The sequence below is a fragment of the Coregonus lavaretus genome (genome assembly GCF_964263955.1).
Source record: "Coregonus lavaretus genome assembly, chromosome: 6".
NCBI lineage: Eukaryota > Metazoa > Chordata > Actinopteri > Salmoniformes > Salmonidae > Coregonus > Coregonus lavaretus.
Genome location: NC_139993.1, coordinates 3,648,779 through 3,668,768, shown reverse-complemented (window position 1 = coordinate 3,668,768; position 19,990 = coordinate 3,648,779). Strand labels below are relative to the sequence as shown.

The 19,990-nt window shown below is 40.7% G+C and overlaps 1 protein-coding gene across 2 annotated transcripts; it reads right to left on the bottom strand.

Moving 5' to 3' along the window:
- Nucleotides 1-3,809: 3,809 nt before the first annotated feature.
- On the bottom strand, nt 3,810-16,039 carry LOC311130751 (lysozyme g-like). Of its 2 annotated transcripts, none has more exons than XM_084163545.1 (4): nt 15,616-16,039; nt 8,651-8,841; nt 8,389-8,527; nt 3,810-4,325 (listed from the first exon to the last, which is right to left on the bottom strand). In XM_084163545.1, the coding sequence occupies exons 1-4, from the start codon at nt 15,617-15,619 to the stop codon at nt 4,192-4,194; spliced, it is 468 nt and encodes a 155-aa protein (XP_084019671.1). In that variant the 5' UTR covers nt 15,620-16,039; the 3' UTR covers nt 3,810-4,191. The 2 variants fall into 2 exon arrangements, with proteins under 2 accessions (XP_084019671.1, XP_084019670.1); XM_084163544.1 differs by lacking the exon at nt 15,616-16,039 and adding an exon at nt 11,877-12,070.
- Between the last annotated feature and the right edge of the window lie 3,951 nt (nt 16,040-19,990).

The following is a 19,990-nucleotide window of genomic DNA, read 5'->3' as shown; positions in this document are numbered from 1 at the left end:
GTCCGGCCTGTTCCTGCTCCCCGCACCAAGCCAGTGGTGCGCTTCGTCAGCCCGGTTCGGCCCGTCCCTGCTCCCCGTACTGTCACTCCCTGGCTCTGGGACTCTTATGTTGAGCCAGGGTGTGTTGTTTCTATGTGTTTTGTGTGCTAGGGTTATATTCTAGTTCATTTGTTTCTATGTTGGCCGGTGTGGTTCTCAATCAGAGGCAACGTGTATCAGCTGTTGCTTGTTGTCTCTGATTGGGAACCATACTTAGGCAGCCTGTTTTCCACAGTGTGTTGTGGGATCTTGTTCAGTATGGTTTGTATTGTAACCAAGGACTTCACGTTTCGTATCGTTTGTTGTTTTGTTCGTGTGGTGAATTTATAAAAAAAGCATGTTCACTCATCACGCTGCGCATTGGTCCACTTCCTCCAGCGATTGTGACAGTGAGTATTGGCAAAGTGGGACACCTTCTGAACATTTGCTTTCCGGAAAACCTTACATTTACATTTTAGTCATTTAGCAGACGCTCTTATCCAGAGCGACTTACAGTTAGTGAGTGCATACATTTTTGTTTTTTTCCCCCCATACTGGGCCCCCGTGGGAATCGAACCCACAACCCTGGCGTTGCAAACGCCATGCCCTACCAAGTGAGCTATTTGGGACCCCAATGAATCATCCCATTGTTTTAACCCCCAACATGATACTATTCTAGATAGCTTAAGAACTCTACTACACTATACAAACCAGAAAATAATGGTGTTGACGCTCCACATCTTTCAAGCCACTGGAGCACTGGGCCAGCCACTCTTAAAAATCACCTGCTCCAGCACAGGACAAGCCAGCACACGTGTAACACATACTGACTAACAAGGTGACAGCAATCTGTGCGCCCTACGTGCTAAAAGTCCAACCGCAAAATATAAATGGAAAAAACAAAACCTGTAGCACTTAGATCTTGCTGTGAAGCTGTGTGTGTCTGTCTCTGTCTCTGTCTGTGTACTGTGTTTGTATGTCATGACTGTAAACAAATCTTGCTTTTACAATTTAACATTTTCTGAACTACGTTTTATAATAAACTGCCCAAACATATACACAGAGTGTACAAAACATGATGATCTTTCCATGACATAGACTGACCAGGTGAATCCAGGTGAAATCCAGTTTCAACCACAAGGAACACTACTGCTGATAGGCTCACAAATGGCCACAACTGCTGAGTTCAGTTTTAATTTATCAGTAGCCCAAGGATTCTCTCATTCCAGCCCTGTTTAGCACTAGCTGAACATTTTAACTTCTGTTGTGTCTTGGACTTTAATACCGGCATGGTGTTTTCCAGATTGTATCTCTGGTATATTAAGAGGACCTGATCAATGGATATACTCAGAAATAGGTGATACTGTCGGTCTTGGATCAATATGATACCACATATTATGATCTCAGTATCTAGAGTCATTATTATTGATTATTTGATTGATTACTTATTATTGGATACTACGTTTTATAATAAACTGCCCAAACAAATACACAAACATGATGCTCTTTCCATGACATAGGCTGACCAGGTGAATCCAGGTGAAAGCTATGATTCCTTATTGATGTCACTTGTTAAATCCACTTCAATCAGTGTAGATGAAGGGGAGGAGACAGGTTAAAGAAGGAGTTTTAAGCCTTGAGACAATTGAGACATGGATTGTGTATGTGTGCCATTCAGAGGGTGAATGGGCAAGACAAAAAACGTAAGTGCCTTTGAACGGGGTATGGTAGTAGGTGCCAGGTGCACCGGTTTGTGTCAAGAACTGCAACACTGCTGGGTTTTTCACGCTCAACAGTTTCCCCGTGTGTATCAAGAATGGTCCACCATCCAAAGGACATCCAGCCAACTTGACACAACTGTGGGAAGCATTGGAGTAAACATGGGGCCAGCATCCCTGTTGAACACTTTCGACACCTTGTAGTCCATTCCCCAAGACATTTAGGCTGCTCTGAGGGCAAAAGGGGGTGCAACTCAATATTAGGGAAGTGTTCCTAATGTTTTGTACACTCAGTGTATCTTTTAGTGTAATGATGTACCGTAATTTTCGGACTATAAACTGCGCCTTTTTTCGACCCTGCGGCTTATATAACGGTGCGGCTAATCTATGGATTTTTACAGCTAACGGCCACTAGAAGACCTCCTAAATCTATGGATTTTACAGGTTACAGTTGTAGTGTCTGAGGAATTATGACTTTGCTAACGTTTTCAAATGGAACCTGAGAGGAGTTTTTTCAGCTTAGAGGGAGTAGTTTTGTGGGGACACACCATAGAACAGAGGAAGTCTGTTATGTGGAGACAGGGGATTGGTCTGTAGGGGAACACCCATATCAGATTACATAGAATATATACCACAGTTGGGACAAAGGAAGACAGAATAATCAGATTTGAGATGGGGCGATTATTCTCCGGGTATCTGCAGGTATCTGTAAATCGACGCTGTAACCCTTTGTTATGAATAAACCTTATGATGAAAATAGAGCGTCAGCGGTTCTCCTTGGTATCACAGCATAATTAGCAATGTTTGCTCGACACAACACAGTCCACCAACTTTAACTCTATGGGCTCTATGACCGGTCCGCGCCCCCCACCTTTAAGCGGCGGGCTCCAGCAGGAAAAGCTGGAGGCCGGAAAAGAGTGAGACAGGTAGCGCGCAAAAGTAAAAGTGGAACCGAGAGTGGTACGAGAGACAGAACGAGAGCAAGACAGACAGACATTACGAAAGCGAGACAGTTTGTCTCTTTCCCAACAATCCCCTCTGTGCACGAACCCTTACATATGGTAATTAAACATTAAAACACCTGCGGCTTATAGTCCAGTGCGGCTTATATATGTACACATCATTCAATATCATTCAATTTAGCTGCTGCGGCTTATACTCCGGTGCGCCTTATAGTGCGGAAAATACGGTAATTGCCTATGTAAGGTTGTTTTTCTTCATTGAGTGGTAGACCTGTGTATGCATGTAAGTGATATTCTTCAAGAATCAATGGGTGTCACACCCTGGCTCTTGGACTCATTATGTTGAGCCAGGGTGTGTTTATTTTCTATGTGTGTATTTCTATGTTGGTGTATTCTATGTTTGCCTGAGTGACTCCCAATCAGAGGCAACGAGTGTCAGCTGTTTGGCTGGTTGTCTCTGATTGGGAGCCATATTTAATCTGTATGTTTTCCCTTTGGTGTTGTGGGTTTTTGTTCCGTGTCGGTGTTTGTTCACCGTGGACTTCACGAGTCGTGTTTTGGTAAACTTTAACTATTAAAGTCATGTTTGTTTCACACGCTGCGCCTTTGTCTACTCACTCCTACGACGATCGTGACAGAAAAACCCACCATAAAAGGACCAAGCAGCGTGTCCAGGAGCAGGCAGACTGGACATGGAAGGAAGCGCCAGGAAAGGAGATGGAGAGGCTGGCGATGGCCCAGGTGGGCAAATCGTGGTCCTGGGAGGACATGCTCGGGGGCAAGGGACCTTGGGGTAGGATTAAGGCCCTGCGAGAGAGGAGCAGCGGCGTCAGCAGTGCCATCGTCGAACGGACGAGATTAAATCACAGAAATGAAATGTGGTGTTACTGCTAGTGCTTGATGTATGGTAAAATTCAGCAATGTAATCACTCTACTTTTTGACAATTAAAAAATGTTACCAAACTAAGAAAAAGTGAGTGTGTGTTCTGTAAAATGTTATTTTGACAAGTAACTCAACGTGTGTGTGTGTGTGTGATTCCATGACATGATTAGGGTTGCCACCAGATTTCCGTCATACTGATACTTATTTCAACAGAGGTCAACAACAAAAGACTGTAATCATACGTTTTATTTTTAAGGTTGTAGCTAGTCATGTTATTTCAATACATAGTGATGGTGCAAGACAATCGCAGGGAGCACAAATAGGTCAGAAACATTTCTTATTACATTGGGATTGGAAAATCATATGAACTAGAATGTTATAAATCTGTGCTTCCCAACTAAAGGTTTGATGATGAGTTGACTCAAGGGTGTTAGTGCTAGGCCAAAAACAAAAATGTGCACCCAAGGGCAAGGATGAGTAAATACTGGATTAATGAATCATAATTAATTAACAATTAAACATCAGCCTAAGTTTCGATAAGGTAGTAAAGGATATGTCATTTTCTTCACAATGGTCTGAATCAGACTGCTAGGCAACCACTGAGTTGACTTTAATAACCATTGCTTCTGTAAAATGTAGCTCTGGCAAGAACATCCCTGGAGTAGTCCCCCCCAGTGGTGTTCTCATCCACTCTGCTGTATGAGTGGACATTATCCAGACCCCTATTGTAGGCCGCTAATCCTCCTGAAAAAACAAACACAACAGGTTGTAGTGTAGCCATGTAATCTATGTAGTTGTATAATGCATAATAAAGTTTGTATTAAATGTATGACTGATCATCTCCATCAAACTCTTGGCAGTTTCATTTAAGGACCCAAAAATGGACAGTTGTGCCATATAGATTGCAAAATAGTTCGGAAGAGATTTTTGATGTACCGATTCCATGGCACATGGTTTATGAACTGATTCACAAAACAACGCCGGATTTAAAACGTAGAGTTTTCTCATTTAAATTATTATACAAAATTCTTGCAACCAATAGAATGTTAAATTTATGGGGGATACAACCATCCCAGCTCTGCAGATTTTGCAGCGAAGAGACAGAATCATTAGATCATTTGTTTTGGTACTGTCCATATGTTTGTTTTTGGTCGCAGGTCCAATAATGGTTGAAGAATTGCAACATTTACCTACTACTGGGTGATTTGAAAAATCATAGTCAATCAATCAATAATATAATAATACTTTTAGCAAAGGTGTTTATCTTTGGTTTGCAATCTGTAGACACTATGAGAATAGAAAGTTTCAGAACTTTTGTGAAACATCACAGCACAGTTGAAAAATATGGCAAATAGAAATCAAAACTGGATGGTCTTCAGAGATAGATGGGAGGGGTTGAGGGTAGCTGAAGGACGGGATTAAAAACAAACAAAAGAGAACTATTGTAAAATACATTGTGTCCGTAAAATCTATATAGTGTGTATAAGCTGGAAGTAGAAGCTTAAGTGTTGTTGTCCATTAGATTACTCCAATTAGGGGAGGGGTGGTAGGGTTAGGGGAAAATGTATATATTTAAAAAGGATATATATATATATATATATATATATATATATATATATATATATATATATATATATATATACACACAGTACCAGTCAAACGTTTGGACACACCTACTCATTCAAGGGTCTTTCTTTATTTGTACTATTTTCTACATTGTAGAATAATAATGAAGACATCAAAACTATGAAATAAAACATATGGAATCATGTAGTGTTAAACAAATCAAAATATATTTGAGATTTTTCAAATAGCCACCCTTTGCCTTGATGACAGCATTGCACACTCTATGCATTCTCTCAACAAGCTTAATGAGGTAGTCACCTGGAATGCATTTCAATTAACAGGTGTGCCTTCTTAAAAGTTAATTTGTGGAATTTCTTTCCTTCTTAATGCATTTGAGACAATCAGTTGTGTTGTGACAAGGTAGGGTTGGTATACAGAAGATAGCCCTATTTGGTAAAAGACCAAGTCCATATTATGGCAAGAACAGCTCAAATAAGCAAAGAGAAATGACAAACATGAAGGTCAGTCAATCCGGAAAATTTCAAGAACTTTGAACCATCAAGCACTATGATGAAACTGGCTCTCATGAGGACCGCCACAGGAAAGGAAGACCTAGAGTTACCTCTGCTGCCTCAGAAATCGGCAATTAACTGCACCTCAGATTGCAGCCCAAATAAATGCTTCACAGAGTTCAAGTAACAGACACATCTCAACATCAACTGTTCAGAGGACATTGCGTGAATCAGGCCTTCATGGTCGAATTGCTGCAAAGAAACCACTAAAGGACACCAATAAGAAGAAGAGACTTGTTTGGGCCAAGAAACAAGAGCAATGGACATTAGACAGGTGGAAATATGTCCTTTGGTCTGATGAGTCCAAATTTGAGATTTTTGGTTCCAACCGCCGTGTCTTTGTGAGACGCAGAGTAGGTGAACGGATGATCTCCGCATGTGTGGTTCCCACCGTGAAGCATGGAGGAGGAGGTGTGATGGTTTGGGGGTGCTTTACTGGTGACAATGTCTGTGATTTATTTAGAATTCAAGGAACACTTAACCAGCATGGCTACCACAGCATTCTGCAGCGATACGCCATCCCATCTGGTTTGCGCTTAGTGGGATAATCATTTGTTTTTCAACAGGACAATGATCCAAAACACACCTCCAGGATGTGTAAGGGCTATTTGACCAAGGAAAGTGATGGAGTGCTGCATCAGATGACCTGGCCTCCACAATCACCTGACCTCAACCCAATTAAGATGGTTTGGGATGAGTTGGAGTGAAGGAAAAGCAACCAACAAGTGTTCAGCATATGTAGGAACTCCTTCAAGATTGTTGGAAAAGCATTCCAGGTGACTACCTCATGAAGCTGGTTGAGAGAATGCCAAGAGTGTGCAAAGCTTTCATTAAAGCAAAGGGTGGCTACTTTGAAGAATCTCAAATATAAAATATATTTTAATTTGTTTAACACTTTTTTGGTTACTACATGATTCCATATGTGTTATTTCATAGTTTTGATGTCTTCACTATTATTCTACAATGTAGAAAATAGTAAAAATAATGAGTAGGTGTGTCCAAACTTTTGACTGGTACTTTGTGTATACACACACACACACACACACACACACACACACACACACACACACACACACACACACACACACACACACACACACACACACACACACACACACACACACACACACACACACACACAGTGCCTTCAGAAAGTATCCAGACCCCTTGAATTTTCCCACATTTTGTTAGGTTACAGCCTTATTCTAAATTTGATAAAATTGTTTTTTCCCTCAATCTACACACAATAACCCATAATGACTAAGTAAAAACAGTTTTTTTGAAAAGTTTGCTAATTTATTCAAAGTAAAAAACGGAAATATCAATTTACATAAGTATTCAGATCCTTTACTCAGTACTTTGTTGAAGCACCTTTGGCAGCGATTACAGCCTCGAGTCTTCTTGGGTATGACGCTACAAGCTTGGCACACCTGTATTTGGGGAGTTTCTCCCATTCTTCTCTGCAGATCCTCTCAAACTCTGTCAGGTTGGATAGGGAGCGTTGCTGCACAGCTATTTTCAGGTCTCTCCAGAGATGTTCGATTGGGTTCAAGTAGGGCTCTGGCTGGGCCACTCAAGGACATGCCCCAGTCTGAGGTCCTGAGCGCTCTTGAGTAGGTTTTCATCAAGGATCTCTCTGTACTTTGCTCTGTTCATCTTTGCCTCAATCCTGACTAGTCTCCCAGTCCCTGCCGCTGAAAAACATCCCCACAGCATGATGCTGCCAGCACCATGCTTCACCGTAGGGATGGTGCCAGGTTTCCTCCAGACATGACACTTGGCATTCAGGCCAAAGAGTTCAATCTTGGTTTCATCAGACCAGAGAATCTTGTTTCTCATGGTCTGAGAGTCTTTAGGTGCCTCCAATCAGGCTGTCATGTGCCTTTTACTGCTTCCGTCTGGTCACTCTACCATAAAGGCCTGATTGGTGGAGTGCTGCAGAGATGGTTGTCCTTCTGGAAGGTTCTCCCATTTCCACAGAGGAACTCTAGAGCTCTGTCAGAGTGACCATCGGGTTCTTGGTCACCTCCCTGACCAAGAAGGCCCTTCTCGCCCAAATTCTCAGTTTGGCCGGGCGGCCAGCTCTAGGAAGAGTCTTGGTGGTTCCAAACTTCTTCCATTTAAGAATGATGGAGGCCACTGTGTTCGTGGGGACCTTCAATGCTGCAGACATTTCCTGTCTTGGAGCTCTACGGACAATTCCTTTGACCTAATGGCTTGGTTTTTGCTCTGACATGGACTGTCAACTGTGGGACCTTATATAGACAGGTGTGTGCCTTTATATAGACAGGATGCACCTGAGCTCAATTTCGAGTCTCATAACAAAGGGTCTGAATACTTATGTAAATAAGGTATTTCTGTTTTTTATATTTAATATATTTGCAAACATTTCTAAAAACTTGTTTTCGCTTTGTCATTATGGGGTATTGTGTGTAGATTGCTGAGGATTTTTATTTATTTAATCAATTTTAGAATAAGGCTGTAACGTAACAAGATGTGGAAAAAGTCAAGGTGTCCGAATACTTTACGAAGGCACTGTATATATACCAAATAAATATGGGAGATTGGAAATGATGCAGACAATTACATTGATGGAATCTGCAATATTAAAGCTGCAATATTCATATTAAACTCTTGGCAAGAAGAGCGGGTCAATTGGTAGGCTATACCTCTCAGCTGCTGCTCTGCGGTCCATGAAGGGAATTTACTCCGGACCGATCCGATTATATCAACGAGAATCTCAGTTGCTTGACTGAGATGTTCCTCACTGTCCCATCTCCCCCGTGGCTTGTGCCAGTTTTTGTCAACCTATAAAAAATATTCAATAGAAAACTATGGACACTGCTTACATTGTATTGTGAAATAGGAAACAAGCGCTCTTGTCTGCCAACAACAGTATAACAAAATGTACCTGCAAAGCTGAGTGCCTACCTGCATGAGTCCAAATCCATTTCCATTGTCCCCCCAACCATTGACCAGTCCTGCTCCTGTCCCAGCCCTGGTCTCTCGTGAGATGATACCAGCTATGATGGATGGCGCCACTCCATGCTTTTGCCCGACCCGCTTTATGATGGACTTATACTTGTTCATGTATTGCAGTTCATCTGCCATTTCGTGAGATCCTGTTTGTAAATGAATGTATATATAAGAACTTATTATATTGATTATTTGTTATAACTTGTAAGAATTGCCAGAGACCACTTACAGCTGTATGAGGTACAAGTAGTACCAACCTTCATATCATAGGCTATAATCAAGACAATTCACATTAGAGTGCACAGACTACACAAGACAAACTGAAGCGTACATTTGTACAAGCCCTGTTGTAAACTAGCAGTAATATTCCAAAAACACATTTATATAGATTTCTGGTAGGGGTGAGTGGGGTACTGAACTGTACTGTACTGTACTGAATTAAGCCATTTTTTACATTCAGCATCACTCTGTTAAGTTGCGTCAATTCAAATCTGGTATAGGAACAAAAAGAGGTCAATACACGTCTTCTAAAATAGACTAGTATTTTAATTAATGCAAACACTTGAATTGGTAAATATGATGTTCGTATATACGGGCCCACTGAAAAACCACGCAGGGCAGTCAGAGAACTGAGCCATTGTTATAAGATCTTCTTTAAATACTCTGACAGAGACAGTTCCCGCTCCTTGCTGGCCTATCAGAGTAGAGACTGAGCGTGGTTTAGACTTACTCAGCCTATCGTTGGCGCACAGGCTGGTCCCAGCCCCTTGGCGCTTCACTGTTGCCAGGCATTAGTTGTTATCTCCACAACTTGTCTCGAGTCAGCAACCTCAGACATCTTTGTAGCAGAACACATGTCCTTGAGCGGTTTAACAAAGAGGCAGTGTGTGTGTAAGTGAGACACAAGTCTTATCTCATCCTACACCCTAACAGTTCCCCACATTAATCACAGCTTGTTATATTAAACAATCTATATCAGTACAGCACAAACCTATTATGTTTAATCATTAATGTATTATTTCTAAGCTAGGCATCACATCTAGTTATAAGAAAATAGATCCCCACAACTCTGTCAAGGGAAATATAGTATTATTTATATTAAAGATATCTACATATATTTCAGGATATTGTGTGTCCCTGAAAATAATCAGAATTGATGTAAACATTATAGTTTTGAAAACATAGCTTGTCCAAAAAAAGAGGTCTCTTGGCACAACTTACCCCGGGTATGGGGTAAGTTGAGCTGAGGGACAGGGTAAGGTATGGCGCCTAAACATTTCTGTACTGAATTAAATATTACCACTACCTTCTTAAACCATCTTTACTTCCCAAACACAATTCAAAACAATCACAATAGTTTTTTTGTATTTTAATCATTTTAAGCACCTTTTAACATAGGCCTAACACCTAACAAACACTATGTGCTTTTTATTTTACACTTTTAACACAGGCCCTGTTGTTACCTCATACAGCAGCGATAATGCCTTGCATTACGCCTGGGAAGAAAACATTTCAATTGGCTCAACTTACCCCAAGGCAAACATTTTTACTGTATTAGCCCACAGAACTACAAGGACACACTTTCATGCTAGGTTTAGGACCTCATTTTGAAGCTTATAGAGATGTATAGAACTATCTTAAAAGTGTCTACTTTGGTTTAGGTACAAGCATCATGAAACCTCTAACACAATAAAATCAGTTTGTTGGACCTAACTTGTTTACCACTTTTTCCATGTGGTTTCTTCCTTCACAGACTCCATGAAATGATGACCTTTTCCTAAAAGATTTGGTAAAATGATACATTTTGTGTATGGTTTCCTAGAAACAAGGCTGGCTTCATTTACCCCACTCTCCCTTACATATACATTTAAAATCTAATAATATAAATATATGACAGGATCTTTTAACTGGTGCACCAGTTTTTGTGAAATACCTTTAACTATTATTCATACTTCTGAGTTGTATGCTCAGGACACCCATGTGCGACAGACAACATGGCACTGTAACTAGGTTTCCATCCAACTGTCAACAGATTGTCATGCAAATATTCTAAAATCCGCATAATATGCACATTTTCCCACCAGTAGTGTGTTTCCAGCAAATGGACTTGTTCCTGCAATATGTATCCTTTTGGGCGGCCTAACCAAATTCACATAGAAATGTGAGTTATAGATCTGCCATTCTCATTGAAAGCAAGTCTAAGAAGCTGTAGATTCTATGTGCACTATTTCTATGCCTCCCATTTTTAAGTTTCGTTTTTGCCTCTTTTACTTTTGGTTTTGTACACAAGCATCAAACAGCTGAACGTACAATATTTTTGGTTATGGAAAATATATTTCAAAGGTTTTAGATGGTACAATGATTCTCTACACAATGACTACTTGTTTGTCACATAAACTGAAATTAGGCGAACTATTAGAAGTTTTGCAAACAGGACATGGCTGAGCGATTTCTGCATATTGCACATTTAGTTTTCATGTACCTAATAAAAATCGAAGGTTCAATATTTCCATCGCATTTTCAACTCTACGGATAGTTTTGTCACAACAACTGTTGCATTAAATAGCAAATGTGCCTGCCTACTGTTTTTGGCTCGTTCGCTCTAGCCAACATCTCGCAGATACAATGCGGATAGGCTGTGCACGTATGCTACATGATGAGATTATTATGGATAAGAGCAATAATATTTGTATTTGTCAAACGGCAGTCAAGCATTGATCATCATGTCACTAGAATAAGACCCTTGATATTTATTGAAAAGGAGCATCAAGCTCATCACCGTGCACTTTTACCACCCTGTGAAGTTTGAACCAGTAGTCTCCACAAGCCCAGGTACTGGTTCTGTGAAGTTCATCACAATTTATTTAATCTGTAGCCAAATAAACTGCATGGTTAACCCGACTCGTAGTGACTCCAAGTATACTTTCATATGATAGTTATTTAATCCACCACCATTTCTCGCATTATTAATTTTACCGACACAAAAAAATCGCACCATGTCAAACAAACAAATGATCTGTCTGCATTCATACAATTTAACCGGACCTTCATGTTTCCATCACAACTGTTTTTTAAAATACAGTATGACTTTACTCTCATAAAAACTGTGGATGGGAACGTGGTTAGTGGATGGAACCGAATCGCACCATTTTCCCTCTGTTTTCAAAAGATAAAAGCTTACCCATGTTGAAGTTTTGATTATTGAAACTGGAGATTCCTCAAAATTGATAGACTAAAGCTCAGCTAGGTGCTGCTGTTGCAAATGTGACAAATATGCCTGACTTATTCCTCGAACTTCTACTTTCTCCCAGATAGTTGTTGCCTCTGTCCGTGCATAACTGACCTCCTGTAGGCAACACTGTTTTTTATAACGGATATGGAGAGATTAAGGCTGGTTTATCAGTTGCAAGCAAATTGCATTGAGAGGCAGGGTCGAGTCACAGAGGAGGCGTTCCCTAACGGAAATATGCAAACACATGCTACAATGTGCCAACAGGATCTCGCTGGCTCATGCTTGGCTTTGCCCACCTCCTTGCTTGTTCTGCCCACTATGCTTCATTTGCTCCCACTGTAAATGACACAGATGAACTACAGTGCATTCGGAAAGTTTTCAGACCCCTTGACTTTTTCACATTTTGTTACGTTACAGCCTTATTCAAAAATGTATTACATTATTTATTTTCCTCATCAATCTACACACAATACCCCATAATGACAAAGCGAAAACAGGTTTTTAGATATTTGTGCAAATATATTAAATATAAAAACAGAAATACCTTATTTACATAAGTATTCAGACCGTTTGCTATGAGACTTGAAATTGAGCTCAGGTGCATCCTGTTTCCATTGATCGTCCTTGAGATGTTTCTACAACTTGATTGGAGTCCACCTGTGATAAATTCAATTGATTTGACATGATCTGGAAAGGCACACACCTGTCTATATAAGGTCCCACAGTTGACAGTGCATGTCAGAGCAAAAACCAAGCCATGAAGTCGAAGGAATTGTCCGTAGAGCTCCGAGACAGGATTGTGTCGAGGCACAGATGTCTGCAGCATTGAAGGTCCCCAAGAACACAGTGGCCTTCATCATTCTTAAATGGCAGAAGTTTGGAACCACCAAGACTCTTCCTAGAGCTGGCCGCCCGGCCAAACTGAGCATCGGGGGAGAAGGGCCTTGGTCAGGGAGGTGACCAAGAACCCGATGGTCACTCTGACAGAGCTCCAGAGTTCCTCTGTGGAGATGGGAGAACCTTCCAGAAGGGCAACGATCTCTGCAGCACTCCACCAATCAGGCCTTTATGGTAGAATTGCCAGACGGAAGCCACTCCTCAGTAAAAGGCACATGGCAGCCCACTTGGAGTTTGCCAAAAGGCACCTAAATGACTCAGACCATGAGAAACAAGATTCTCTGGCCTGATGAAACCAAGATTGAACTCTTTGGCCTGAATGCCGAGCGTCATGTCTGGAGGAAACCTGGCACCATTCCTATGGTAAGGCGTGATGTTGGCAGCATTATGCTGTGGGAATTCTTTCAGCAGCAAGGACTAGGGACTAGTCAGGATCGAGGGAAAGATGAACGGAGCAAAGTACAGAGAGATCCTTGATAAAAGCTTTCTCCAGAGAGCTCAGGACCTCAGACTGGGTCAAAGGTTCACCTTCCAACAGGACAACAACCCTAAGCACACAGCCAAGACAACGCAGGAGTGGCTTCATGACAAGTCTCAGAATGACCTTGAGGGGCCCAGCCAGAGCCCAGATTTGAACCCGATCAAACATCTCTGGAGAGACCTGAAAATAGCTGTGCAGCGACGCTCCCCATCCAACCTGACAGAGCTTGAGAGGATATGCAGAGAAGAATGGGAGAAACTCCCCAAATACAGTTGTACCAAGCTTGTAGCGTCATACCCAAGAAGACTCGAGGCTGTAATCGCTGCCAAAGGTGCTTCAGCAAAATACTGAGTAAAGGGTCTGAATACTTATGTAAATGTGATATTTCATTTTTGTACCGTTTTTTTTTGTGTGCAAAAACGTCTAAAACCAGTTTTTGCTTTGTCATTATGGGGTATTGTGTGTAGATTGATGAGGGAAAAAACGATTTAATCAATTTTAGAATAAGGCTGTAACGTAACAAAATGTGGAAAAAGTCAAGGGGTCTGAATAATAATATCTTTGCTTGGGGCTCTATCCAATCTGCATTGCGGAAGTTCAGCTTTCCAGCCTGATAGAAATGTAAACGCAATGGTCCCGCTTTAGTGGAGACTGCATTCACAGTAAATGGCTCAATCGTAAATTATCTTTAAATTTCTCTCGCGGAATCTATGGCGCTTCAGCATTACAGATTGAATAGAGCCCTTGGTCCTGGGAGCCCTAGCAATACAGCTGATTCAAATAATGAAACATCAAGCTTTGATTAGCTGTGTAGTGCTAGGGCAAAAAACCCTTCACACTGAGCAATGCAGGGTAAAATGACAGTGCCAACTCAATGTATTTCAATGGGGAAGGTGAGTTGGGATTGGCGCACTACCATGCAAGCGAGTGTACAGAAAGTTTGAACTCTTGATGGAACGCACCCTGACATAACAGTTTGTCTATCAACAGTGTTTACTGTTAATGTGATTGCCACGACCATCAAGGAAATTGCCTTTAAAAGGCGCATTATCAAGTTTGGTTTTACTCGCATTCCATGCATTGTTTTTGGGGGAATTTGTATTTATTGGGTTGTATTCTATGCATTGTTTACTTAATTCTAAGACAGCCACATAACTCCTCTTGAGGTAAGAATATAATTAACTATCTATTTATGTAGTGGAAGGTCTGATTAATATTTTAACCAAGTTTGTAGGCTATTTATCGTTTTAGGTTGTATTTTGAGTTCAACATCCCTTTAAGGGGCAGAGTTGCCTGATTTCCAAGAAATCCCGGTTCAGTCTAGAAACAACCCCAAGCTTATTTACAAAAGGCTATGGCTCCATAAACCAATTCCATGTCCAGCCAGGTGTAGTGTGATACATATTGTAGTTTCAAAGGACCTGATCACGGGACAGGATATCATAACGAAACTGAAAACAAAGTGATGATTTAAAGATGCCCTCCAGGATCTTAAGCACAACCAATTTGGTAACATATTGCACGAATTGGAGCCGTAGCATATCACACGAATTGCAAAATTCGTATGATATGTAAATAGCAAAATTTGTAACATTTCACACGAAATGGAAGACAGTACACAATTGGATGATGTAGTACAAATAAAAACGGGGACCACTTTTGACTCGTGAGCACCACTTTCAAAACTACTGGCTGAAATTATCCAAAAGTTAAACAGTGCATCTTTAGTAGACTATGGCATAGGCTAAACACATTCTTATCTCAAATTTGAACTGCTGCCTTGTTTTAAAAGGACAATATAGGCCAGCCCACAGCAGGAAGCTACACATCAGACATTTGCTTTACCTGTTGTAAAGTAAATGTGTTTTCAGTATTTTTTGTGAATGAGATGGATGTATGGATTAGTATTGATTATGTAGGTTCTGTTAATTTCATAGGCCACATACCTCTAGCATGTCGTCAGCATCTGCTGTCTCCTTTGAGGCACTAGCAGTTTCAACCTTCATAATGTTTCCATAACGAGAATCAGAGCTTCCTATCTCAACAAGACAAACACAAGCTGAGGTGTAGCTCAGTTGGTAGAGCATGGCTCTTGCAATGCCAGGGTTGTGGGTTCGATTCCCACGGGGGGCCAGTATGAAAAATGTACGCGCTCACTAACTGTAAGTCTGGATAAGAGCGTCTGCTAAATGACTAAAATGTGAACTGTCCTGTTGTAGGGTAATAAGCCTATGCCAAAATACAACAGATGTTTTATTTTCCAACTACTAAACACAAGTACACCATTTTTAAAAACATAACAAAGCTCACCCATGTTGATGTTTAATCTTCAAATTCTTGAAATTGGAGGATCCTCAAAATGATCAACTAAGCCCAGCCGGGAGCAGCATAAATGTGACCGTTAGTTAACTGAACCAACGTTCGCAAAATGTGGTCAAGCCATCCGTTCTTCAGTTTCCGGCTGAATTTGGGTGTACGAATACACAACACTTTATGGTATCGCGTGTTTCTGGTAAGGGAAGCTGAGTCGAATGCACTCTCATGCACAGAGACGATAGCTACAAATCATTTCAAGTAAACAGTTTGAAGCACACTTATTCAATCTTCCATAATCCAAATGATACCATATAATTTATTCATTTTCGTGCCTTATCAAAAAAAGAGGGAGGGGATGGGGGGGTGGGGTGGGGGGGACGACGACGACGACGACGACGACGACGACGACGACGACGACAAACAGAGAAGAGGTGTTGCTCTGGGGCTGCAGACACGCGTCCGAACCAGCCCCCTGCACTCCTGATCTGAGGACACGCACATGCTAGAGCCATCTATAGCCTTCCTGTGATGTTTTATACTTGCTTACTATCCAAATACACAATCATGTAAGAAAGAAGATATACATGTATACTGTGCGTGACTATAATATAATATGATATATTTTTTGGACTGACTTAATATCAGTCTTTTTAAAGAATGTTACTTAATTGAATGAAATGTTATATGTTATAGCTTGAAAAGAACAACATTTGCACACTTGATAAAGCAATGATTAATTCACCACAAAATCAACATTTTGCAATGGCCATCTCAGTTGCCTGACTTTATTTCAAACCAGTGTTTTGAATTAAAGGGGGAGTCCATAAGAGCAGACGAAGGATATCAAGGATCTGGAAAGATACTGTATGGAGGAATAGTCTTAAGATCATTCCCAATGTGTTCTCCAACCTCATAAAACATTTTATAAAAAGTCTGTTTTGTTATCTACACAAGTGGAGGGTGCTGGAGTATTGAAAACAGGTGGCAATAATTTTGCTCCATATCTTTTTGATAGATAAATAATAATTGATTAAACAAAATATCTTTCTCTGTTCAATTGTATTAGTATAAAATAATATAATACAATATAGCACATACATCCAATATATCTCAGTATTTGTATGATTTATTTGATAGTCTTTTTTCCTCTTCTTTATCAAGGTTGCCAATAATAGGGTTTGGTTTGGAACTGGGCATATCTTGGAGTGGGACAACATTCCACAGGCCACAATCAACAGCCTGATCAACTCTATGCGAAGGAGATGTGTCGCGCTGCATGAGGTAAATTGTGGTCACACCAGATACTGACTGGTTTTCTAATCCACGTCCCTACCTTTTTTGTAAGGTATCTGTGACCAACAGATGCACATCTGTATGCCCAATCATGTGAAATCCGTAGATTAGGGCCTAATGAATTTATTTCAATTGACTGATTTCCTTATATGAACTGTAACTCAGTAAAATCTTTGAAATTGTTGCATGTTGCGTTTATATTTTTGTTCAGTAAATTCCACCTTTCCAAATGATCACCTATTAGTCTACGTATAACACCAGAATTTACATCCACAAGATAAATAATAAAGAGTAGACAAACTAACTTTTAAGTAGGGTGAGTATTGGCAAAGTGGGACACCTTCTGAACATTTGCTTTCCGGAAAACCTTACATTTACATTTTAGTCATTTAGCAGACGCTCTTATCCAGAGCGACTTACAGTTAGTGAGTGCATACATTTTTTATTTTATTTTTTCCCATACTGGCCCCCCGTGGGAATCGAACCCACAACCCTGGCGTTGCAAACGCCATGCTCTACCAACTGAGCTATTTGGGACCCCAATGAATCATCCCATTGTTTTAACCCCCAACATGATACTATTCTAGATAGCTTAAGAACTCTACTACACTATACAAACCAGAAAATAATGGTGTTGACGCTCCACATCTTTCAAGCCACTGGAGCACTGGGCCAGCCACTCTTAAAAATCACCTGCTCCAGCACAGGACAAGCCAGCGCACGTGTAACACATGCTGACTAACAAGGTGACAGCAATCGGTGCGCCCTACGTGCTAAAATTCCAACCGCAAAATATAAATGGAGAAAACAAAACCTGTAGCACTTAGATCTTGCTGTGAAGCTGTGTGTGTGTGTGTGTGTGTGTGTGTGTGTGTGTGTGTCTCTGCCTCTGTCTGTATGTGTCTGCGTACTGTGTTTGTATGTCATGACTGTAAACAAATCTTGCTTTTACAATTTAACATTTTCTGAACAGCACCACCGTTAGGCTACTGCAGCCTCTGCAGCCTCACTCTACCAGTGATATCAAAGTAATTTTTGATAAGGCGTGAAAATGAAATAAAATATTTGGTGTAATTTTGATTAAGGAATATTTAATTAGTGTGCTTCAAACTGTTTGCTTGGAATGATTTGTAGCTATCATCTCTATCTGTGCATGAGTGCATCCGATTCAGTTTCCCTACCAGAAAACACGCAATACCGTAAAGTGTTGTGTATTCGCGCAATAAATTCAGGCAGAAAAAATCTTTCTAACAGCAGGTTCCCAAAAACCATACACACCCTAGTATACAACAAACATTTTCTCTACTTTCACTATAACCCTACAACACAAAAATATCCCCTCATTCTACATCTCCTTAATCACACAAAAACTATTATTTACAATCTAACAATAGATAGGACCTTTATTTAAACACAGGTTTCCTGGAGACATAATATTCAGTTATACATATCCTCAAAGGTTGAAGGGGGATGGGGGGGACCTGCTGGAATGATCTTGACCTGATAGACTGATCACCTGCAGAGATGGAGCACCTTATGTACTCACGTATGGTTATAACTGGTTATAACTAGCTGGGAGCTTTTGCAAAAGGCTGTTGGAAAATATGACTGTTAGTTACTGACTTCCACCTCACACAGACACACCCCTGCTTTCTTCCACATAGTCAAGCTATTGTGTCCACTAGTGTGCCTGATTTCCAGGAAATCACATCTCTGTCCAGAAACAATCCCAATTCAAGTACGCCCATCCTGTTTAATATATATGAGCTGTGCAAGGAACAAAGGATAATAAAAACATGGTGTGTCACGTCGTTCATAATTTAAAGGCCCACTCTGATATTTACAGCCATTTTTTATAATTCAAATGAATGAAATATTCTTGAAGAATATCACTTACATGCATACACAGGTCTTCCACTCAGTGAAGAAAAACAACCTTACATAGGCAATAACATCATTACACTAAACGATACACTGAGTGTACAAAACATTAGGAACACTTTCCTAATATTGAGTTGCACCCCCTTTTGCCCTCAGAGCAGCCACAATTAGCTGGGGCATGGACTACAAGGTGTCGAAAGCGTTCCACAGGGATGCTGGCCCATGTTGACTCCAATGCTTCCCACAGTTGTGTCAAGTTGGCTGGATGTCCTTTGGGTGGTGGACCATTCTTGATACACACGTGAAAAATCCAACAGCGTTGCAGTTCTTGACACAAACCGGTGCACCTGGCACCTACTACCATATCCTGTTCAAAGGCACTTACATCTTTTGTCTTTCCCATTCACCCTCTGAATTGCACACATACACAATCCATGTCTCAATTGTCTCAAGGCTTAAAAATCCTTCTTTAACCTGTCTCCTCCCCTTCATCTACACTGATTGAAGTGGATTTAACAAGTGACATCAATAAGGAATCATAGCTTTCACCTGGTCAGCCTATGTCATGGAAAGATCATCATGTTTTGTACACTCTGTGTATATGTTTGGGCAGTTTATTATAAAACGTAGTATCCAAAAATAAGAATAATCAATCAAATAATCAATAATAATGACTCTAGATACTGAGATCATAATATGTGGTATCATATTGATCCAAGACTGACAGTATCACCTATTTCTGAGTGTATCCATTGATCCGGTCCTCTTAATTTATCAGAGATACAATCTGGAAAACACCATGCCGGTATTAAAGTCCAAGATACAACAGAAGTTAAAATGTTCAGCTAGTGCCAAACAGGGCTGGAGTGAGAGAATCCTTGTGCTACTGATGAATTAAAACTGAACTGACGTCAGCAGTTGTAGCCGTTTGTGAGGCTATCTGCAGTAGGGTTCGTAGTGGTAGATCAGATCAACTCTTAGCCAGGGTCTTAGCCTGAAGGTCTGTGCTGTGATTCTCCTGATTGCGAAAACTGAGGTTGGAGCTCTGGCTGAAGGCTTTGCCACACACCAGACACACATTGGGCTTCGCACCTGGGGTAGAATAGTTATTTTATCCTATGTTATGTCAGATATACAAATACTCAAACTTTCAGCGTTGGCTCTGGCGGAATTTGCCATTGTCTCATTAGCCATG

Coding starts and splice junctions, on each gene's coding strand:
- LOC311130751 (XM_084163545.1), bottom strand. Junction 8,528..8,650: donor ATGGATTTGGACTCATGCAG/GTAGGCACTCAG, acceptor TATTTTTTATAG/GTTGACAAAAACTGGCACAA. Junction 4,326..8,388: donor CGCAGAGCAGCAGCTGAGAG/GTATAGCCTACC, acceptor TTGTTTTTTCAG/GAGGATTAGCGGCCTACAAT.